The sequence below is a fragment of the Amblyomma americanum genome, chromosome 4, assembly GCF_052857255.1.
Source record: "Amblyomma americanum isolate KBUSLIRL-KWMA chromosome 4, ASM5285725v1, whole genome shotgun sequence".
Classification (NCBI taxonomy): Eukaryota; Metazoa; Arthropoda; class Arachnida; order Ixodida; family Ixodidae; genus Amblyomma; species Amblyomma americanum.
In genome coordinates this window covers 174,656,556-174,676,008 of record NC_135500.1, presented here as the reverse complement: position 1 = coordinate 174,676,008, position 19,453 = coordinate 174,656,556, and the positions used below count along the sequence as shown (strand labels likewise).

The window sequence follows — 19,453 nt, the reverse complement described above, 5'->3', positions numbered from 1 at the left end:
GAAAAAGTTAAATTGCCCTGGAAAAAGTTAAAGCATTTGCTGCCTAGCAGACCGCAGTGCCAGAGAAGGTCCATGAGTGCTTAGACACAGTGACTCAATTCACAACTGCTGCAGTCCCAAGTCGGAAAGTGCAGCAGAAGATTACGGCGTTCTTTGCAAAGTGCTAATAATCGGAACTTGAGCAAAGTGACAAATAAATGGGTTGATATACGATTTGACCACCCGATTTTTTTTGTACCTTATGGCAACAAGCTGCCGCACACTTATTTCAGTTGAGTGAACTTTCACTCTAACAAACTTTTCCCTAAGGTCCCTTGAAGTTTGTATAAGTGAAGTTTCACTGTAAATGCTGCCGTCATGGCCATGACAGAACCAGCAAACTTGTGCTCAGCAGCTGAATGCCTCTGAGCCACTTGTCGCGGGTACTGTTAAAAATCCTGCTTTGCAACACCGCAGCACATTTCATGCATGATCTGCTTGAACTCGCAGAGTGAACTTGTGCAATATTCTTCGTTTTATTTTACATTTACCCATAAATTTAGCCTTATTCATGCTCACAGTTAGTTGCATGACCCGTCTTTTTGTAGTTTTATTTTGCTTGCTATGTGCTACAGCTTGAGGGCCAAGCAGAGGGGCAAGATAACAAAGAGCAGTCAAAGAGGAAACAAATGTAGAAGCAAAGCAAATTGGTTTAGTACTTCTACCGATACTCACTTATGTTTCTTAACCTTTACTATCACTGAAGTGGTCCCCAGTACATTCATAGCTGAGTAGTACCGCTAGACTAAGCATTATAATCACCATTTCAATAGCATTGGAAAAGTTGACTTATTTAGGCTTGCTACAATATGGTATCCCACACTTATAGAATGTACAAAATAGAGTTTACTAAAAGGGGATTTTGATGATGATAATGCAGATATGCTGTTGCATTTGTGAAACCTGCATGCGCCTGGCGTACGGGAACACCTTCTTTTTCTTCCGCACATAGCATGTGACAACCTGCGCTGCGATGCCGACGGCCAGCCACCCAATCCAGTGGTTGTGGTTCTTACTGGGAGGCCCCGGCACGGCCTCTGGAGCAAGTTTGCACAGACAGAGGTCGTTGAAGTGAGTGTGGACACTTGCCTCATTGAACGTTTTGTGCACTCGTGGAATTTGTAGGTGCAGTGCTGCCAGTGGCTTTTCTTTTTTTGTGTGTCTCATTAACGCTGTGATTACTTGAAGATTCACATTAGTGCTTGTGTTTATCATGCATGTTTGACATGCTGTTTTATTTAATAGGGAAGGGTGCAGGGTTTGGCACACTTTTGCCAAAAATAGCTCTTGCTAGGGGGCAAACTCTTGTGGCCCCATTATACCAAATATCTAATGCTATAAATCTTTCTCTCTTCAATATTCTTCCATACAGTACAATAGCTTTGCTCAAAATCTAATGTAAGTGCTTGTAGAATGTTGCCAAATTATCACATGTTGGTGGATGAGAGAAAACTAGCGTTTTATGTCTCCTGTGACCTTTAGTGTTACATAATGCAGAGCACCACCCACCAAACATTGTGCTGTTAAGGAGCATATGGAAGTGCACTCCAACATCGTTCCATTCACTCTGTGCAGAGGAGCAGCAACCCATGTTTCCTGACCACTGTGGGGTTCCTTAAGAAGCAGGCCTGTGCAACCACTGAAGTCAAGCTTTGTGTATATGACGTCAGGGAGCGAGTCACGTCCACTGTGAGTGCCATGGGACCTCATTGCTTTGCTGTACAATATGCGATGATTTCAAAGGCAGCCGCAACTTCGGTACAAGTTTTCAGGATACTGAAGTCTCATCAACACAGCCAGTAAGAGCAGCAACAGCATCAATTTTTACTAAGAACACAAATTGGGTGCATTTGTTCTCAGTGTTCCTCTAATATCGTTACCACAATCGTGCAATGTGAATCAGTCCAGCATATTTTTGAAAAATATGGTCCCTGCATTTCTTGACTTCAGTTGACCACCCCATACTTTGTTTTGTTTTGCTGTTCTCTGCATTGCTTCTTTTCATTGTGTAGCTTTTCGTTTCTGATTCTAGTTGCATACGTATGCAAATGCACAGCACTGCAAACAAAATTGAGTTGAGCATTCAGTGCCTGTCCGTGTCTGTCTTCTACTCTTCTTCGCTCTGTTTTGTCAGCAATGGATCACCACCAACCCAACTTGTTTTGCTTTTGCTAGTGATAACCAAGACGATGAAAAATTGGTCGGGCATCGATCCTTGTTGAGGGTATTTTGTAATTTTAAAATTGGTTCACATATTTCTTTTGGCTGTTAACTGCCTTAACTGCATTTGCTCCAGTTACTGTTTTTGCTGCCATGGTCTTAGTATCTTGTAATGGTTACGGGCATGAGGTGTCTGACTGCAGTTCACACTACGAGTGAGAAAATTCAATGCTGCTTTTTGCTTTCTTGTATCACTTAAGACGTGAGATAAGGCATGTGTGTACATTTTGCTCAGCCTGTAAGCGTAAACATTTTATAATTTTGCTACTTGTGACTTTTGTTTAATTCTGTTTTTATTTTTTCTGCAGTTACATTGTGTTACATATGGGTGCTTGTGCTTGCTGGCTTTCAGAAAACTCTGCTGGGTGAAGCCACTTTTGCCCTGGGTACACTAGTCCAGATGCCTGGCGGATTCCTTCGTCTTGCTCTTATGTAAGCCTTGCAACATTCCAAGCTGACAGTGTGTTATAAAACTTGCCAAAGGCTTTGTGATCCCTGTGCTGCTCTGTTATTTCATGCTTATTTCAAGTGAAGCGCAGCCAAATGTGCACTTGACTGTCACATTATTGGGCACATCAGCATCTTTTTTTGAGCTATTGTCTTTTTGTAAGATATTGTTTTATTCTTGTAGAATTTAATCTTGCCACTGAAAGAAATACTATAAGTGGAAGAAATCTGGGGTACAAATGAACAAAATGCTGGAGCTATTTGCCCTTCACATATTCGGTGAAAACATCCTTTCATTGTCGAAGCTGCCGCCTTGAAATGCACAGCTGCATCAGAGCAATGCTCTGTTAAATAGGGGTAGTGCTCGATGCAGTAAGAAGGTAAAAAATACTATTGTGTTAGAGAGCTGGCTTTAAACAGGTAATTTTCGAGTCTGTTATGAAATGAAGCCACACCTTGGATGGCTGTCGGCAAGAGATTCATAAAATCAAGAAGCAAGCTTGCTGCATAGCAGCATACCCACAGCCTCTAATAAGCGGTCTTCAAGAAATACCCACAGAAGACAAACGGAAAGGACAGAGCAAGTGTGCTGCAATATTTTGCTGCCACCACCTCATCGTAAACAGTTCATTAAAATTAATCAAGTTAGGTTAAAGTCATCCAGGTGCAACTTACAAATAGCATCATTAGGCCGTGGTACAATTGAACTTTGTGGAGAAACTGGCCACAGCTTCCAAAGTTTACCGTTCCTCATGAGGGCTGAAAGTGCAAATGCTTTTTTTAAATCTTTAGCTCATAGACTGGATAAAACACATAAGGGAGCAGCCCTTTTAAGGCCAACTGCGACAAGATTTTACTTTGGCTAGGATGCTTTTTTTTGGCCTGGGTACATCATAAAACTAATAGCAATAACCACGCTTGTTAGAAAACTAGTACTATTGTTACAAGCATTTAAAAAGCTCTGTAGCAGATGATACATGCACCTGGCGGCATGTCACACTGTTACGCAAATTACAGCATATAGTGTAGGTGCAGGAAGCAGAGAACCTTCTTCAAGCCGGGTTGATTGGGAGTGAACAGACAGTGGGTGTCATGAAACGAAAAACTGCAGGCTGGAATGCAGCTTGATAGTTCTAAATTTGGTTCTTTGTTAAAGTTTTTTGAAATTTTAGGTGCCATTATCATGCTTAAAAGCAATGTAGTGCTTAAAATTACCATTCTTAAAAGGTGTGGTAGTGGCCACCCTTTTTAGAGTTTTGGTTTTAAAAGTGATGATTTTCGAAAACGATTCTAGGTGTGCTCACCTCTACTAGTGTGGATGCTGCATTTTGTTTTCATGACTCTCTCTTGGCATAATATTAGAAAGTATTTAAGGGCAAAAAAATTTTGTTGCAGTTAGCCTTTAAAGATCTCTTTTAAATGGTTACAAGGCACCTGTTGTACCATACTTTCAGTTGCTTGCGCTGGCAAACTACGATTTCATGAAGACATGTTTTCAGGCAGAAACCAGACTGAACCTGAATTTTTGAAGTTAGTGCACAAACTTTAAGCTGTGCTCAAAAAGGAAAAGCCGTAAAATTCACCTCATCTGAGAGCTTGTAATAGCATTATTGTGATGCTGTAAAGGAAGAAAAAGAATTCAGCTTGTTTAAACAGTGTCTTCATTCTTTCCCCCCCCTTTTTTTTCTCTTTCTCTACACAGATCACCGTCCTATGAAAATGTAGGTTTTGTAACTGTCACTGCAAGAGAACTTGAACCTGAGCTTTCTGTGGCCAATAAGAAAGACACAGGAGATCATTTTTGGCCTACGGTGAGATAACAGTTTACCGTATTGGTGATGCAGTGAAAGTCATCTTTGAAATGCAGTTGTAGTTGCAGATTTAGTTGCAGCAGAGGTAGTCTTCCTGTGCGCACTTTTGGAATTGTAAGACGTGCTTGTCAAAAAAACATGTCAGTTCACCTGAGCTTGCTTCACATGCATTAGAACAGGGAAGAAAAGTGGGGTCTCTGTACCTGAGAAGTCATCACTTCGGCTCATTTGCACATTTTTTTAAGTCCACTATGGCCCAGATTGCAATCCTGTCTGAAGTCATCAAGGACAATTCGTCCAATTTTTGTCCTCAGTAAAATTCTATTGCTTGGTTTTTTTCTTGGCACTGTTGTCATTCCTTTAGCAGCAAATGATGAATTTTTCACTGAGAAATTGGCAGTTCAAAATGAAATATTTTTTTGTACCACTTGATTCAAACTCTTGACGTTGATGGTGATGCTAAGAGAGTCAGACTCTGATTGCTGGCTGCATGGAAGTGTGTAATAGCCTCAGAGATCTGCGTATAAAAATAAAGTAACATCGTCTATCAGCTTGCGTTGTGAAAATGGCTTGAGGCGAGGATACTTGTTTTTCATTTTTTGGCATTTTTTAATGTATGAAACCTCTATTTTAAGTGAAAGTAGCTCTTGTGTAATAAGGATGTGATAGTTCTTCGATTTAGGCCAACTTGAATTTGTCCTTGGTGCCCTTCGAAGGCAGCATGTTCCTTGCACACGTGTTTTTTTTTTCTAAGGCTTGCGCTTGGTGTTTGCAGGCTGACCGCCGTCGAACGTACTCATTGCCAGCGTGTATTCCGCGTCGTGCCTGCACACCTCTTCATGCGCAACTGCGGGTCATTTTCGATAACCTCAGCTCCAAGACATATCGTTTCCACACGGGCCTGGGAGCCGAACTTCGTGTTCATGAAATCATGGCTGAGAGCAAGCTTTCTTTCTCTTTCCCACAACTACTTCTGTGAGTGCCACCACCTGTTGCTAGCACAAACCAGTACTAGTTTGCGACAGTTATGCTAGTAGATCATTTGTAAAGGAGCTTTCTCCAGAAGTTTTCATGGTGTGTAGAAGTGAATGTCATCCAAAGTGTTCCTTGATAATTGTGACACACATTTAGTTAAGCTGAAATGTGGGGACAGGTGCTGTGTTGAAGAAGACAGGTGAGTTATTGAAGTTTTGCTAACATTATGTGCTCATTTCTGTTGTTAGAAATACCCCTTTTTTTTTTTCAGCAGTGTTTGTGTGATAAGTTGCAGAAAATGTTGTTTCATCAATGTAATGATCCCAGTTAAACTTACTTTAAAGGTGATGAGTGGACTCTTAGAGAGGCAAAGGTCATTTTTAATGCCACTTGGATGTATTATGACATGATTATTTCACAAATGAAAGGTTGCTTGCTGTGTGCATTTTCTCGTTTTTTTGTTCCAGATGGTCTGTAACACCTCAGGTTTACTACCGTCTTGGTTTCATTTTACAGCTGCTAAACTAGACTGTCTAGAATGCATAAATGAGCTAGCAGTATGTACTCATGTTAAAAGTGAGATATTTACAGCAGCTGCTTAGCAAATACTCTTTCCGCAAGACATGTCTTATTTGTGAAATGTGTACCGTGTGCATCCTCGTACAGTCTGCTTCCTTATTTCAGCAGCTGGAGTTAAGTCTCTCGGTTGCTAAGTAGTGACATGTAATGTTTGCTGTCATATCAGGGTCTCTAGCTTAGTAGGGCCTCATGTTCAGTTTAAAATTATGCATCCTGCTTTCACATTTTGCTGTCCTGTAGTTTAGCTTCACTTATGGTTCGTCCCGTGGTGTTGGCTTGAAGCTTAACTTTTTAGTGATGTATTCAAGGTGTTGAATTGTTTATATTTTTTGTTGCTGTTGTCTCTCTACATGCTGTCAGCAATCTGTGGATAAATGAAGAAAAGCAGCTGATGGACACTATCAGTCAGCTGGGAGAGGTACGCCCTATGCTTGCCTTGGGATTGCTTCGTGAAGCTGCAGTCTTTTCCACATTTCCACTAATGTCGCACGGTCACCACTGAAGGAACACAAACATTGATCAAAGTAACGAGCAGGCACTACTTCTCTTGCACCTTGGAGTAAAAATGCCCAAGAGCAACGGCATTGCCTCATGTGGTTCGATGGTACCACAAACATTTTGAGCAGTTAAATTGCAGTCATACTCTGGCAACATGTAGTTGACCACAAAAGCAGCCATCTCTTGTACATCTTGCACCTTTTATGGTACCAATTTTTATCACAATGCACTGATGCTTTTGAGCTAATGAGCGCATTTAAAGTGCACTTGGTGTTCCGCTTTGCTTTCACTTATTTAACAAAGTGCACTTTAGGAATCTGTCTCTATTCCATGCCACTACAGGCTGCCATTGCATACACTTCTGTTAATCTTCTTATTTTTTTAATGCATTCGTTCCTTTCACGCTTATGTCAGTGGGGAGCTAACACTCTTGCTTTGTTGTGCTCCATGGGATGAATGTCTCCTTTTTCTCATCATTTTAGCTTGAACATGTAATGATAAAGCATTGCAGACAACTGTGTCTTTTTTTTTTCCCTCTCCTCATGCTTGTTGATGCACAAAAGCACTAAGATTAGGCTCTGCACATTTGTAACAGCAAGCAAGCAGCCTAGTAGCATTGGAAAGCACTTGCTCCTATCCTTGTGCCTTCTAAGAAGCAGTGGTACGTGTGGGCTCCTTTTCCTGCAGCTCAGCCCCGAGTGGCAGGCCAAGCAACTGGTGGCATTGGAGCGGCACCTGTTGAGAATCAGCACCTATTCAGAGGCGCTAGAAAGCCTAGCCAAGCAACGCACCGCCTACTTCAAGCCATCCCCGTCCAAAGCACTGCGCTCGTTGGAGTTTTCCCCCGTCAATATGCACCTGCAGAGGCTCTGGGTCCACAACACCAGCAGCCACAAAAGTGAGCCCGCCATTTGCAGAGATGTGCCTCGCAGAATGCAAACAATGAACTGTGACTCTCAAATTGCTACCTAGAAACAGATTTGAGTTCGCATAAGCAAAGAAAGGGCTGGAGTCACTAGGTTGAATGTAATAACCAGTTAATAAAAGAAGCAAGTTGTACAAAGTGTGAAACATCATGGAGTTTGCCTTGTCTTTTGCAGAGTGCGTCTATGACGTAGTCACGGTGGGAGCATTCACTGCATATGCTCAAAAATTTCAGCAAGGTGGCCTTCACAGACTTCTAAATCAGCTAAAGAATGCCTACCCCTCTCTTCAGTGAGTGCTGTCGCCTTTTTTTTTTTGTGACGGTTGAAGGGATTGACGCGTACAGTGCAGGATTCAGTTACTTTTATAGCACTTGTCGTGGTCGACTTAAACAGCAAACGTGGCAACTGCAGGGTACTTTTGTTTAAAATTACTACTCCACTCTCTTGTCCAAAGATTGAAACCAAAATGACGTTGAAATTAGCAACTTTCCTCAATGGCAGTTTTGTTTTTTCTGCCATGGAGCATGAGCATAACATGAGGAACTAGACTTATATTATTGCATTTTGATGGAGTAAAGAGAGGGATACAGGTGAGTAAAACGAAACTGTCTACTTTGTTCCTTCATATAACCTTGTGGCAACATTCGGTGATATAAAGAGGGAGAACATATAACCAGTGTCAAGAAGCAAACTATAGTTTGATGCAGTAAAGAGCAGTCTGTGATAAGTGCTAGTTACGTCCATTAGGTCATGATACGAAAAATTACCAACGTGGAGAAGGCTTTGAATGAGATGCTTGTCGTGGTAGCATCAGGTTCACTTTGGCATGACAGCTTTTGCCTGCCAATGCCTACACATAATAGACTTTTGTGCCCTCTTTGAATTCCACCCTAGGCGGGAGAGCCAGCCATGCATATTGGGGCCCGACCGGCTGTCAACGGCAGCGCAAGCTGTGCTCAGCATTGAACATATCAGGGAAGACATTGAGGCTGACGTGCAGCAGCTCATGCAGCTGGCTGACCTCAAAGACATTGTCTGCATGGAGGCTGCAGCCACTAAGATTGGAGAGAAGGTGTGTTGCTGACCCTGCTGGCACTTTATGAACCACAAAGGACACGTTCCATTCACGCAACAAGCTGAACTTTCATTCTCTTTTCTTTTGCTCTCTTTATCCCCCTCTCCCACTTACTGTGTATAGCCAACCAGCCGTTGCCCCAGTTAACCTCCTTGCCTTTCTTTTTTTTCTTCTCTCATTATTTGGCTGTGCACTGTTGACACGTGCCGAGGACAGTGGCCAGGGGCAGTACGCTAAGTTTCTATGGGGGGACGTGATTGCAAGCATGTGTTTAACCCATGGGAAAGGTGTGGGCAGGGGGAGCTGCTTTGTTTTTACCTTCGCTATACATTCTGGCGGCAGAAGCCATTCAGCTGGGTTAGCCTCTAGCCTGCTGTGTCTGTGGTGATGGAACCTGTATTACTATGTGTGCACAGCTTTAATATCATCTCTTTGTAGCTCTGTTCAAGTTTTTTAATCCTTTTTGGCCCTGCTCACACAAATGTGGGTGTACAAAAAAAAAAATCTATTCTGGACTCCTAGTCCAGATGTTTGTGAGTGCTTTGGGACTAAACCCTTGTTCCCTGTTTGTTAAATTGCCCATAAAGGAACTTCTTGTTGCTCCATCAAAGGGGCTCACACTTGAAGACATTCCTGGTGGCATTGAAGGCCTTTTACATGCTGCAAGAAGTGTGACATTTGGTTGTGTTTTACCATGGGAAGGAAACTGCCACCAGAATCCAAGTTTCATGGAATTTGATGTTTTTATCTCTGCTGTAGTGACAGTTTTATGAAATGAAAGCCTTTAAAGCCCTGGGTTCATTCTGACAATTTTAATTTTCCAATGCTTTGATGCTGGATATAATGTTAGATGACCTTAAAGAGTATAATTGCAGAAAGAAATCGGAGCTTTTCAGTTAGTCTTTATGGGCCTGAAAGAGTTAAAGGGATTCCAGTAAGGAATTTAGTGGTGCTTGTTAGAACTCTTCGGGCATCAATGAAATGAAAGCAGAACTAGCAGTGTCAGATCTGAAATGCTGTTTCATGTCTTTTGGGGCACTTTAGTTAGTTTGGCTATACGGCTGTTCACTGAGTAACTGATCTGCTGCTTGTACTTTATTGATCTTGGTTGATACTTGTGGTTCTTGACACAGTATGCGTTGGCAGCCTCCTAGGCTCAGTTAAAATTGTATGGTTGAAGAGAGGGTGTAAAGTTTTTGTGAGGACAAAAGAATTCATTTGTTGGACTTGAATGGGCATACATGCGTAGCTCTTGAGTCTTGCTATGCTACTGAATAAAGTAGAAGGATTTGCTGGAATGTGAGAACTTTGCAAAGTGTGGCTCTCCATCATTGGCATTAAAAGTACTACATGGTACCCTTATGCTGGAAGCATGCGGCAAGATCCACATGTGTTTTTACACGGTTGCCAACCTGGTGATACACTCCCAAACTATGTGAAACACCTGCTTACTTGAGGTATTAAGTAGCATGTTCGTTTGTACTCACTAGCATCTATTTTTTGTTTGAGCATATTCCAAACTATAGCCTTTGTTACTGCAGTGTTGCTGTGGAACTTATTGCCTCCCATTGTATTTTTTGATTACTAAACATTTTGTGGAAGGATTATAGGGCCTTCTACTGTCTAACTGGTTTTGTTTGTTTTTGTTTTTGGTTGGAGTTCTACGTGCTCTTGTTTTCTTGCCTTGGTGGTTTGCGCTTCATTGTTGTGTCTTGGTACGACACTGTTCGAGTTTCTAATATATGTTGCTTCTGCTTCTTAAGCCAGAAATATGCATGATTACATTCTGCCTGACCGACTGACTAGCTAGCTAGCTGAACAAGTGCCTTTGAGTACCCTGAAGGGCCTCTTTGAGGGTCTGGGATTTCATTTAAACACCACTACCATGAACCGTCCATTTTCCCCTCCTGCTTACCTAGGCCAAGCAGCTGACGACACTCTGCCATGCCTCATTGGTCGAAGAGGCCCTCACCATCTGGGAGGGGGCTCGCTGTATAAAGCCCAGCAATGCCCTCTCAGGCAAGACATCCCCAAAGGCAGTTGGCCGAGCTCCGCCCATGGCGCGACTCAAGTCGGCATCTCTGCCACGAGAGTTCCCGGCACCACCTTGTGCATCATCTGGTGAGATCACTGATCTTGGTCAAGCCACAGTTTTCAAGCATGCACACACGGACCAGGAAAAAGATAGCATCCCTGGGCAGATATGTTTTTAAACATCACAGGACAGCAAACTAAGGGCAGAATTTTAGAATGCTCCTTATCTTACAGTTTCCCTACATCAAGTGAGGAGGCCTCCATACTTCCTTGGCTCAAGGAACTGTCAAAGGGAAGCATCAAATTTTCAAAGCATCCTTAGCTGCTCCTTGGGTAAGGAGGCCCTCAGAGTGACAAGGAATCACTTAACCAGTTAAACCTGAATGTTATAACGAACCTCCATGTGGCAATTCCTCGATATTATAAAATTTCTCAGTTCCCCAACGCTGCCCTTATTGAAGTGTGTATATTTGTGAACTCCAGGTAACAAAGATGTTGTAGCAGTGGACCTTGATATAACTAACTCTCCACACCGTCTATCTGTTAACTAGTGCTTTGCTTGAAATTCGGCTGAATCTTGCTATATTTTATGACGATAACCACGAACCGCCGTGACAGGCATGTCTGTGATCGCACCGAGTGAATGCAGTTGACAGGCGATGTACTGCAGTGGGATCAGTGACTTGTCCGTTGTAAATGCAGCAGTCTCCGCAGCTTTCGCTTTTGTAGCATCGCACCACCTGGCATGTGGTGCCTGGCATGACGCAGCTCGTGTTCAAAGTAACACAAAACAACAGACTATAGCAAAAAAGATATGGAACGAGCAGCGCGCACCCATGGCCACCACTTTGTTGCTTGCAGGCAGCGCAAGGTGAACAGTCAGTTTTCGAGGGCTATGGTAGGCGACCAGACTGAGAAACATTTTTTTTTTTATGGGAAACTGCATTTATAGAGAAACATTCAGAAAGTAAGTTTCTTCATTTTTTTTTTAAGAGAAATGGTACACCAGGTGAAACAATCGCCATAAGAATCCACACCCGTTGCTGGTTCAGCGACGGAAGGAGCGTCAGTGGAGGAGGAATGACTAATGCGCATAGCGCTGAAGGAAAGAGAGTAGCAGCAGACCGACGTGCCTGAGATTATTCGAATACAAATCATGATGACATACAAACATGGTGCTGACAGTGTGGTCGCCAGTGGAAGTGCGTGCTGTTACCCGGTATGAATAGGCACGCGGGACTAGTGTGTCCGTCATCCATGAGTGCCAACAGATCGCATGTGGTGAAGCCGTCATGTCTCGTCAAAAGGTTGGTAACTGGTGTTGCTTGTTCAGCGAAGGAAGGAGGATGAAGGTCAAAGCGGGCGCCCCTCCACATCCATGAATGAAAACAACATTGCTAGAGTACGGGACATGGTGTTAGTGGACAGGTGGATAAGCATAGGGCCATGAATGCTGAGTTTTCTTGCGTTATTTTGAGTGTTTGGTACTTATCGCTGAAAGATAATTCTCCCAGAATTTTTACAAACTTGAGATTTTACAATAATGAATACCTTCATTTACTTTGTTGCAGGTTCACCCACAGATGAATCTTCTGGTGACGAAGCGCCCAATGATGCAACATCGGTGAACGGCAACGTGTCCAGTGCTCAGGTTCGCCCCATGCCCCAGTTGCACAAATCAGACTCCATGTATTCGACGGAGGAGTCTCGCTTCTCTGGCATGTCAGAAGAATTTGAGCCTCTCGTGAGTTATTTTGTCACGCATGCATGTGTTGTTGTCATCTGCTGGTTAATGACCTTGGCAGCACCCCGATTTCTTATGGTGGTGTGCTCCGAAATGGCTAAAACTGTATTTGAGCAAGTATTGATAACGATAGTTATCAGTGCTACTGTGGAAGGTTCATGGTATGGCTACTGGCATGACTAGCTGTTTTTTGCTCTCTTTGCTTTGTTGTCCTGTAACTGGTTGCAAGTTTTCACTTGGCCAAGATCCTAGTACTCCATGAAAATGAGTGTGCAGTACTCAATGAGCCGTAATGGACTGTGTTTGGGCAACCTTCTGGTGAATAGGGAACTGAAAGCATCATACTATGATAGCCAGATTAAAACCTGGTCATCTTTGCCTGTAAAGCATTTGATGCTTAGATAAGGACTTGCGCATTTCAAGCCTGTTTTTAAGGCACAGCATTATGGCCTCATATTGCCAAAGTCGCGGTGGTGTGTTGCCCATGTAAATTTCACCTTTCCAGTGCCCCTAGTGGCACTTTCAATGGAAAAGCTCTAGCTAATGCGCGCCATGACGTGACCGCATGAAGTGCACTACGCACTATTAGCTCAGGGAGAACACGTGATTCTTCTCTACTTCTCCTGATTCCAGCTCAGTTCCCCTCCTGGTTTCAAAGCGTTTCGGCGTTTGCAGTGTTGACTCCTATTCCTTCCATAATCATCTGGCATTGGCTAAGGCATCGCGGCAGCATCCTGTTGCACTTGGTGACCACAGCAGCAACGGCTTGGGTGTGGGCACCAATGCAAGGAACAAGATCTGTCTCAGCTACATTGACACTGAGAAACTAAAACTCAGTGACGTCGCAGATTTGTCGCACCACATTGTATAATCACCTGTCATTTTTTTTTTTTTTTACTGAATTGAGGACCCTTCTCTTTTCAGGACCTGACACATCTGAACATCCGTGCCAGCATCATGTGCATGGTAGGACGGGTACAGCATCTGGCCCATGCAGATGATGATCAAAATGCTGACACTGCTGAGGTACTTGATCCACTGACCCCCGTCAGCACACCGGGCGACCTGTCCCCCTGGCAAGCTGAACTGGCACCGAGTGTCCGAAAGCTGCGCCAGTCAATGGCTTGCCTGCAAAAAGTAGCCCGCTTCACCTATGCGCTGCTTTCGCTCAAGGTGCCTGTTCCACACTTATTTGCAAACAAATTGCATTGTTCAGAAATTGCCAGAATGTAATTTTTGGTCATTTTTCTTCAGGCTCTGATAGAGTTGCAAACCGTCTCAATACAATGGACTCTCGTTATTTAGAACTCGCTTAATTCGAACTTCCAGCTAATTTAAGTTGATGGCTCGGTCTCATTAACAGCGGTATGTCTCCACTAACCTCCATAGTCTTGGGTTTTGAAGTGTCAAGGTTATTTGCTCCATTTGCACTCCATGCACTAGCGCTGACTTCATTGTCAATGTTCTGTGCGCGGCGCAAGGTGTACTACTGGGCTCCCCGCACCTCAAGCGATGGCTGTAGAGTTGGCCCAGCTAACGTGCTTAATGTGTGCTCCATAAGGGTAGCAACGTAGAGCACAGTAAGTTCGAAAGGAATCTGAGGTCAGAGATTTTGTTGGGCTCCCAGTTTCATGAGAAAGATACTGGCAGTCTGCCGGGGCTCTAGTGTGGAGGATGAGATGGGGCCACAGGGTAGTAGTGAGCTAAAGTCAAGTGCCTAGCATCTGAGTAGGTGTAAGCAAAATGCATGCAGCTAGCATGAAACATGCCTCGCTGCGAGAAGGATGCACCATGGTTTTCAAATGCTTGTGTTTTGAATGCTTCACACATAAATAGAGCCTCCTTCAGGGCGTTGATGCAAGCCATATTTCAGTCGAACCTTATTCCAAAAATTGTTCGTTGTGGGGGACATCGGTTGCATTGAACAGTTAAACCTGGATGTAATGACCCTTCATCTAGCATTCCTCTTCATTATGAAAGTTTCTCAGTCCCCCACCTTGCCCCCTCTGAACCATGTGTATTAGCAAACTCCATGTAGCGAAAGTGTCGCAGCAGTCAGCCCGATGTAACAAAAACGAACTTGCCATGCCAACTATCCATTAACTAGTGCTGCGTTACTTGAAATATGGCCGAAACACAGGAGTTTCATGATGAAGCACAAACTGCGATGAGAAGAATGTTTACAATTACAATAAACGAGCACAGTTGAAACTGCATATAGCAGTGCGATTGGTGCCTCTCCATGGCAAACGCAGCAGTCTGTGCACCTTTCATTTTTGTAGCGTCACACCCGAGTGGCTCTACAACAGCCGATGTCGACAGACAGCACAAAACAATGGGACATAGCAAAGAACACACGGGACGAGCAGTGTGCACACACTGCTGTCACTTGGTTGCTCGCACGATTCATGTGCCGACAGCAGGCTCATGGTGAGAGTGGGGTTGACGGAGAGTGCCGGCAGCCCAAGGTGAAGAATCAGTTTTGGAAGGCCACAGCTTATGGGCAGACTGAGAGGTTTTCTCACGGGAGCAGAGCACATGAAAAGGGGTGGATGCTTCCCACTTCCACTGCCTCCCTATCTCCCCACACCTTGCATAGCGCCGGCCGTACGGGGACGTGACCGCTGCTGCCGCACTCGCAATATCAATGTGGTAGGGAAATGTTTATGTTTACAACTTCCAAGTAATGGGGGTTTTCTGTGAATGTGTTTGCTAGGCCATTTCATGTGCGTTTATTTTTCATTTTGGCTTCTGTTCTGCACAGTCGTCAAGTTTTCATGGAAAAACTGTATGTAACAAAAACTTGCATGTATTTGCATGTAAAATTTGTGATGTCAGCACCTTTAAGATCCCCACCCTCAGGTGCCCACCAAGATGGGAGACAGATACTGCACCATTTCCTTTCCTCAAAAACCAGTTTTTATTTTGGTTTCGTTATGTCCGGGTTTAACTGCAGTATAACATGTTTAGCTCTCAAAGAAGTGGTAATGTTCTTCACTGTAACAGAAATTTCATTGTAGTTGCATTCGGTTTCACTATGGTGTGTTGTGTTGGGTGTTACGGCACATAGACAGCTACTATCATGCGCCATCACTCTGGTGTGAACTGTCGGCTTTTTGCTTTATGTTAGTAGGTTTGTGTCAGCGGTGCTTGCCTAGTTCTTGTCTTCCCGGTAACTTTTACGGGCAGCCTGTAAAAGATGGTGTACTGATGGCATTGCGTGAGCTAAAGTTGGCTGTTTTTCTTTGTCTCATCCTACCAGGAACCTCCACCGTCAGCATCTTTGAGCTACTCCGTGCGCCAGCGACGGGACATCTGCTTCTCCCATGCGGTTTGTGATCTCAGCACATCCTGGTGCATGCTACTCAAAGCAGCTGCTGTCTCCCGCCGATTGTTTAACGGGCTGTTGCCTTGTTTAGCCCTTTTTTAGTGTTTGTTTTACTTTAATTTAGAGACTAGGCAAATAATGAACTTGGCACATGGCAAAAAGTTTTTTTTTTTTGTGAAAGTCAGTCAAAATGTCATGTTTAGCCTCCCTTATGTTCTTTCAAATACAGTGATTATCAGTGTAGTGACATGAGATGCATTAACTCATCCTGAGTCTTTGTTCTGACTGTTGCAGCTAACATCTCTAGTGGCCGGCCTTATGTCCAAACTGTGGTGCCAGCAGGCAGATCCCTTGTTTGTGCACTGCCTGACCACTGTTGGGGTTCTGGCCCAGTTCACTGGCCTTCTCAGCTGCCATGGTGACGAGTTGGCCATACTTGAGGACATGACTGTGGCGGTAGACGACCTCCGGCGAGTCGCCTTTTGGCTTGAGCCGGCTACCAATGTGTGCAGCCCCAAGCCACGTGTTGAAGGAAGCCGGTGTGTGCCCCCTTCGCCACCAGTTTGTTCAGTGCTGATAAAACCAACACTGCGCATTACTGGCACTGCAGTTACTACTGGTATTGTGTTTGAGGCATGAACATCTGTCTAATTGCAATCTGCAGCTGCTAACAGACTGCGGCGGTCTTGTTGAAAACTGAAATTACACTTAAGTTGTGAATCCTAACAGCACAGGAGACCTCTAGTCTTCACCCATTATTACACTGCTACCCAGACACAACCATTTGTGTATCTTATACCTGTGTCCTCTTGGATTTCTCAAGGATTTGGCATTTGCTAATGTCTATTAGCAGTACTTTGCTTGGTGCTCTTCTTCAGCTGCCCAAAGTGAATGGATCTGCTTCATTGCTGGTGCCAAGGAAGAAGCTGTTAGCCACACTGTTGTCAAACTGTCCATCTTTGATAAAAATGAAATGAGCACCACAGGCACATTTTATTTCCTGACAGATGATGCTTCCTTAGTTGAAGTCACTTGTACCTTGATGGTACGGTTTCACCGTGCAGCTTTCACCGTGCCGTTTCACCGTGCCATGTAGAACCACTCCACAGTAAAGTCAGTCGGAACAGCAGAAATGTTTACTATATCAGGGTCTTTATTATATAAGTTGTTGGCGAGGGCATGACTCAGAGGATGCTCTCTGGCTGCTTTTTAGATGCCTACTGTTGGCTTATAAAAGAAACACTCAGAAATGCCTCCCACCCTACTTTTATCAACCCTTTATGTGACAATTATTTGTCTCCAGTTATAGTGTAATTTTGTTTTGGTCTTTTAGATGAATGAGGTGAACCACAGTCAGCAAAACCGGGTGTTGCCCAAAACTTTAGCAGTGAATGCGCCCGCATTGCAGAATGCAAGAGCATATGAGCTGTTTGTTTAGGCTGTAGAGGCTACTTACAATTGTCTCTCGGTGCTATATTGCTCGGTACTGGGGAGGCAGAACAGGCAACATAAAGTGAGGTAGCCTTTGCCCTGACTATTGGGAGTTGCTTTCTTTACATCGCTAAGAAGCGAGTCAGTTTGGCTATGTGGTGCATGCAGACTTCTCGCAGCCAAGTTGTGCCTGCTGCAGTCAACAAACTACTGGAAGTGCAGCTGTTTATGTATTTCGGTTACATGTTGAGTGCCCTTGAGTGTAGACGTGCTTGCGCCTGACAACGTCGCTACTTTTTTTCTTTCCTCCCAGTGTCTTCCTCTCTGTGCTTATCCCAACACCAGAAACAGTGATGGCCAGGGTGCCACACCGAGGCCGTTTTCAGTTCAGCGTTTTCCCTGTGTTTTTTAACGTTGGCATCAATGAGCAGGCTACACTGGCTGAAAAGTGAGTACTGCAACAACTCTGTAGCTCTTGGTTCATCTAAGAAACAAGCTGACATGCTTTCAAACTTAAATAGCGTGGTCAAAAAACAGACTGTACAACAATCCATATCTTTGTCAGCCAGAAGTGTTTGTGCTGGTAGCTTAATATGGCTGCGTTTGCTCAAGTACTGGACCCTGATGCTCCTTAGTGTGTGCTGGGTGCACCTACAGAGCTCTTGCCACTGTATAATACCACATAGCAGCTTGATGTACACCAGTGAAAAAAAAAGAGTCCTCAGCCTCTCATTTTAAATTTCGTTTTCTTCCTTGACTGACGGAGCACTTATTGATATTTTCCTTTAGGTGTTTTTTAAAAAGTAAAAAAGGTGCTGTGAAATGAAATTTAATGATCCAAATTTTTTTTTTACGCTATAAAAAGATTAGTGTCCTAACTAGATTCTGCTACAGCTTCGTTCGAAACATCAAAGAAGTGTCTTTGAGGAAACTTTTCGATCATTTTATGCATTTTTACAGCACAGCTGTTAGGCACCCATTCCTGGCTTGAGTAGTGTCCTATGTCCATTGTAAGATGGTGAGGAGGAGGTTAATGGAGAGGAACGTATAGGAGAGGGAAGGGATGGAGAGGACTAGTGCGGCCCACGTGTTCAATGCTAGTTGCATGACCCTGCTTTGTGACATCACCGCGAGCATGCAGCTGTCGCAATCACTATTAAATTTCAAAGCAGGAGGGGGGCTTTTTACTTTTACTTTTGCTCCTGGGTGTACACAGTCCCCATCACAAGAAATCCGTACATATACATGCAAGGTTTTTTATTGTGGATTTTAGCCCATCAAATTGGCACTTCCTATGAACAGTGGAGCCTAATAATTTAAGCTCTTGTCTGGCACACCAGAATGTGGCTTCATGCAGCTTAAGTCCTGGCAGAAAGCAGCAGTGTCTTATCACTGACACTCTGTACCATGGGTAAAAATGCTGCAAAAAAAGAATTGCCAGAGATGTCTGTCTTCTTTCAGTGTGAAAAATCTAGCAATGATTAACATAGCATATTTTTGAATACCTTTGAAAAGTATGGCAATGGACTGGGTACAAATTTTTTTTAAACATTTTTATTTGTTCAGAAATCCTGCTGTCTATTATATTTTGGATTTTAAGGACTATATATATATATATAGTCCTTAAAATCCAAAATATAATATATATATATATATATATATATATATATATATATCTCACGAGACAAGGGAAAGGAAAGTGAGGGCTCATTTCACGAATATATGAAGAAAGCCAACAGTCACCGAAACCAAGGTGCATAGGCGAATGTTTTTCTTTTAATTTGCAGTGCCAATCAATGGGAGAATAATACTTTGATTAATCTATCGGTTAAAGAAAATTACTTATAAAGCAGCAGAGAAAACAACCGCCGTAGCTCAGTTGGTAGAGCACCGGACGCGGTATTCGGAGGTCGTGAGTTCGGATTCCACTGGCGGCATGGTTGTTTTTCCCCTATGCACCTTGGTTTTGGTGACTGTTCGCTTCCTTCACACACACACACACACACATATATATATATATATATATATATATATATATATATATATATATATATATATATATATATATATATACATATACATATATATATATATATATATAAAATCTTTCCTGACTGGCCTAGTAACATTTAGGGCAATGTTGGCATCTTTACTGGGCGGTATGCCGCCACAGTGGTTCTATGATTATGGTGCTGAGCTGCAGACCTCAAAGACGCAGTTTTGATCCTGGCCACGGCGGTCACATTTTGGTGGAGGTGAAATGCTAGAGGCCTGTCTACTGCGTGATGTCAGTGCACAGCAAAGAATCCCAGGTGTTCAAACTTATCTGGAGCACTCCACTAAGCA

At 43.4% G+C, this 19,453-nt stretch overlaps 1 protein-coding gene across 7 annotated transcripts in view; it reads left to right on the top strand.

Moving 5' to 3' along the window:
• Positions 1-19,453, top strand: part of LOC144128690 (inositol polyphosphate-4-phosphatase type I A-like) — a 36,565-nt gene that overhangs the window by 6,017 nt on the left and 11,095 nt on the right. For all 7 annotated transcript variants that reach the window (XM_077662299.1, XM_077662295.1, XM_077662300.1 and 4 more), the window contains exons 7-21: positions 992-1,110; positions 1,615-1,728; positions 2,612-2,691; positions 4,409-4,517; positions 5,293-5,492; positions 6,432-6,489; positions 7,257-7,467; positions 7,670-7,784; positions 8,390-8,567; positions 10,490-10,691; positions 12,176-12,348; positions 13,273-13,521; positions 15,611-15,679; positions 15,971-16,215; positions 17,421-17,555. In XM_077662299.1, coding sequence (XP_077518425.1) covers positions 992-1,110; positions 1,615-1,728; positions 2,612-2,691; positions 4,409-4,517; positions 5,293-5,492; positions 6,432-6,489; positions 7,257-7,467; positions 7,670-7,784; positions 8,390-8,567; positions 10,490-10,691; positions 12,176-12,348; positions 13,273-13,521; positions 15,611-15,679; positions 15,971-16,215; positions 17,421-17,555 — 2,257 coding nt within the window. The remainder of the gene's footprint in view (positions 1-991; positions 1,111-1,614; positions 1,729-2,611; positions 2,692-4,408; positions 4,518-5,292; positions 5,493-6,431; positions 6,490-7,256; positions 7,468-7,669; positions 7,785-8,389; positions 8,568-10,489; positions 10,692-12,175; positions 12,349-13,272; positions 13,522-15,610; positions 15,680-15,970; positions 16,216-17,420; positions 17,556-19,453) is intronic.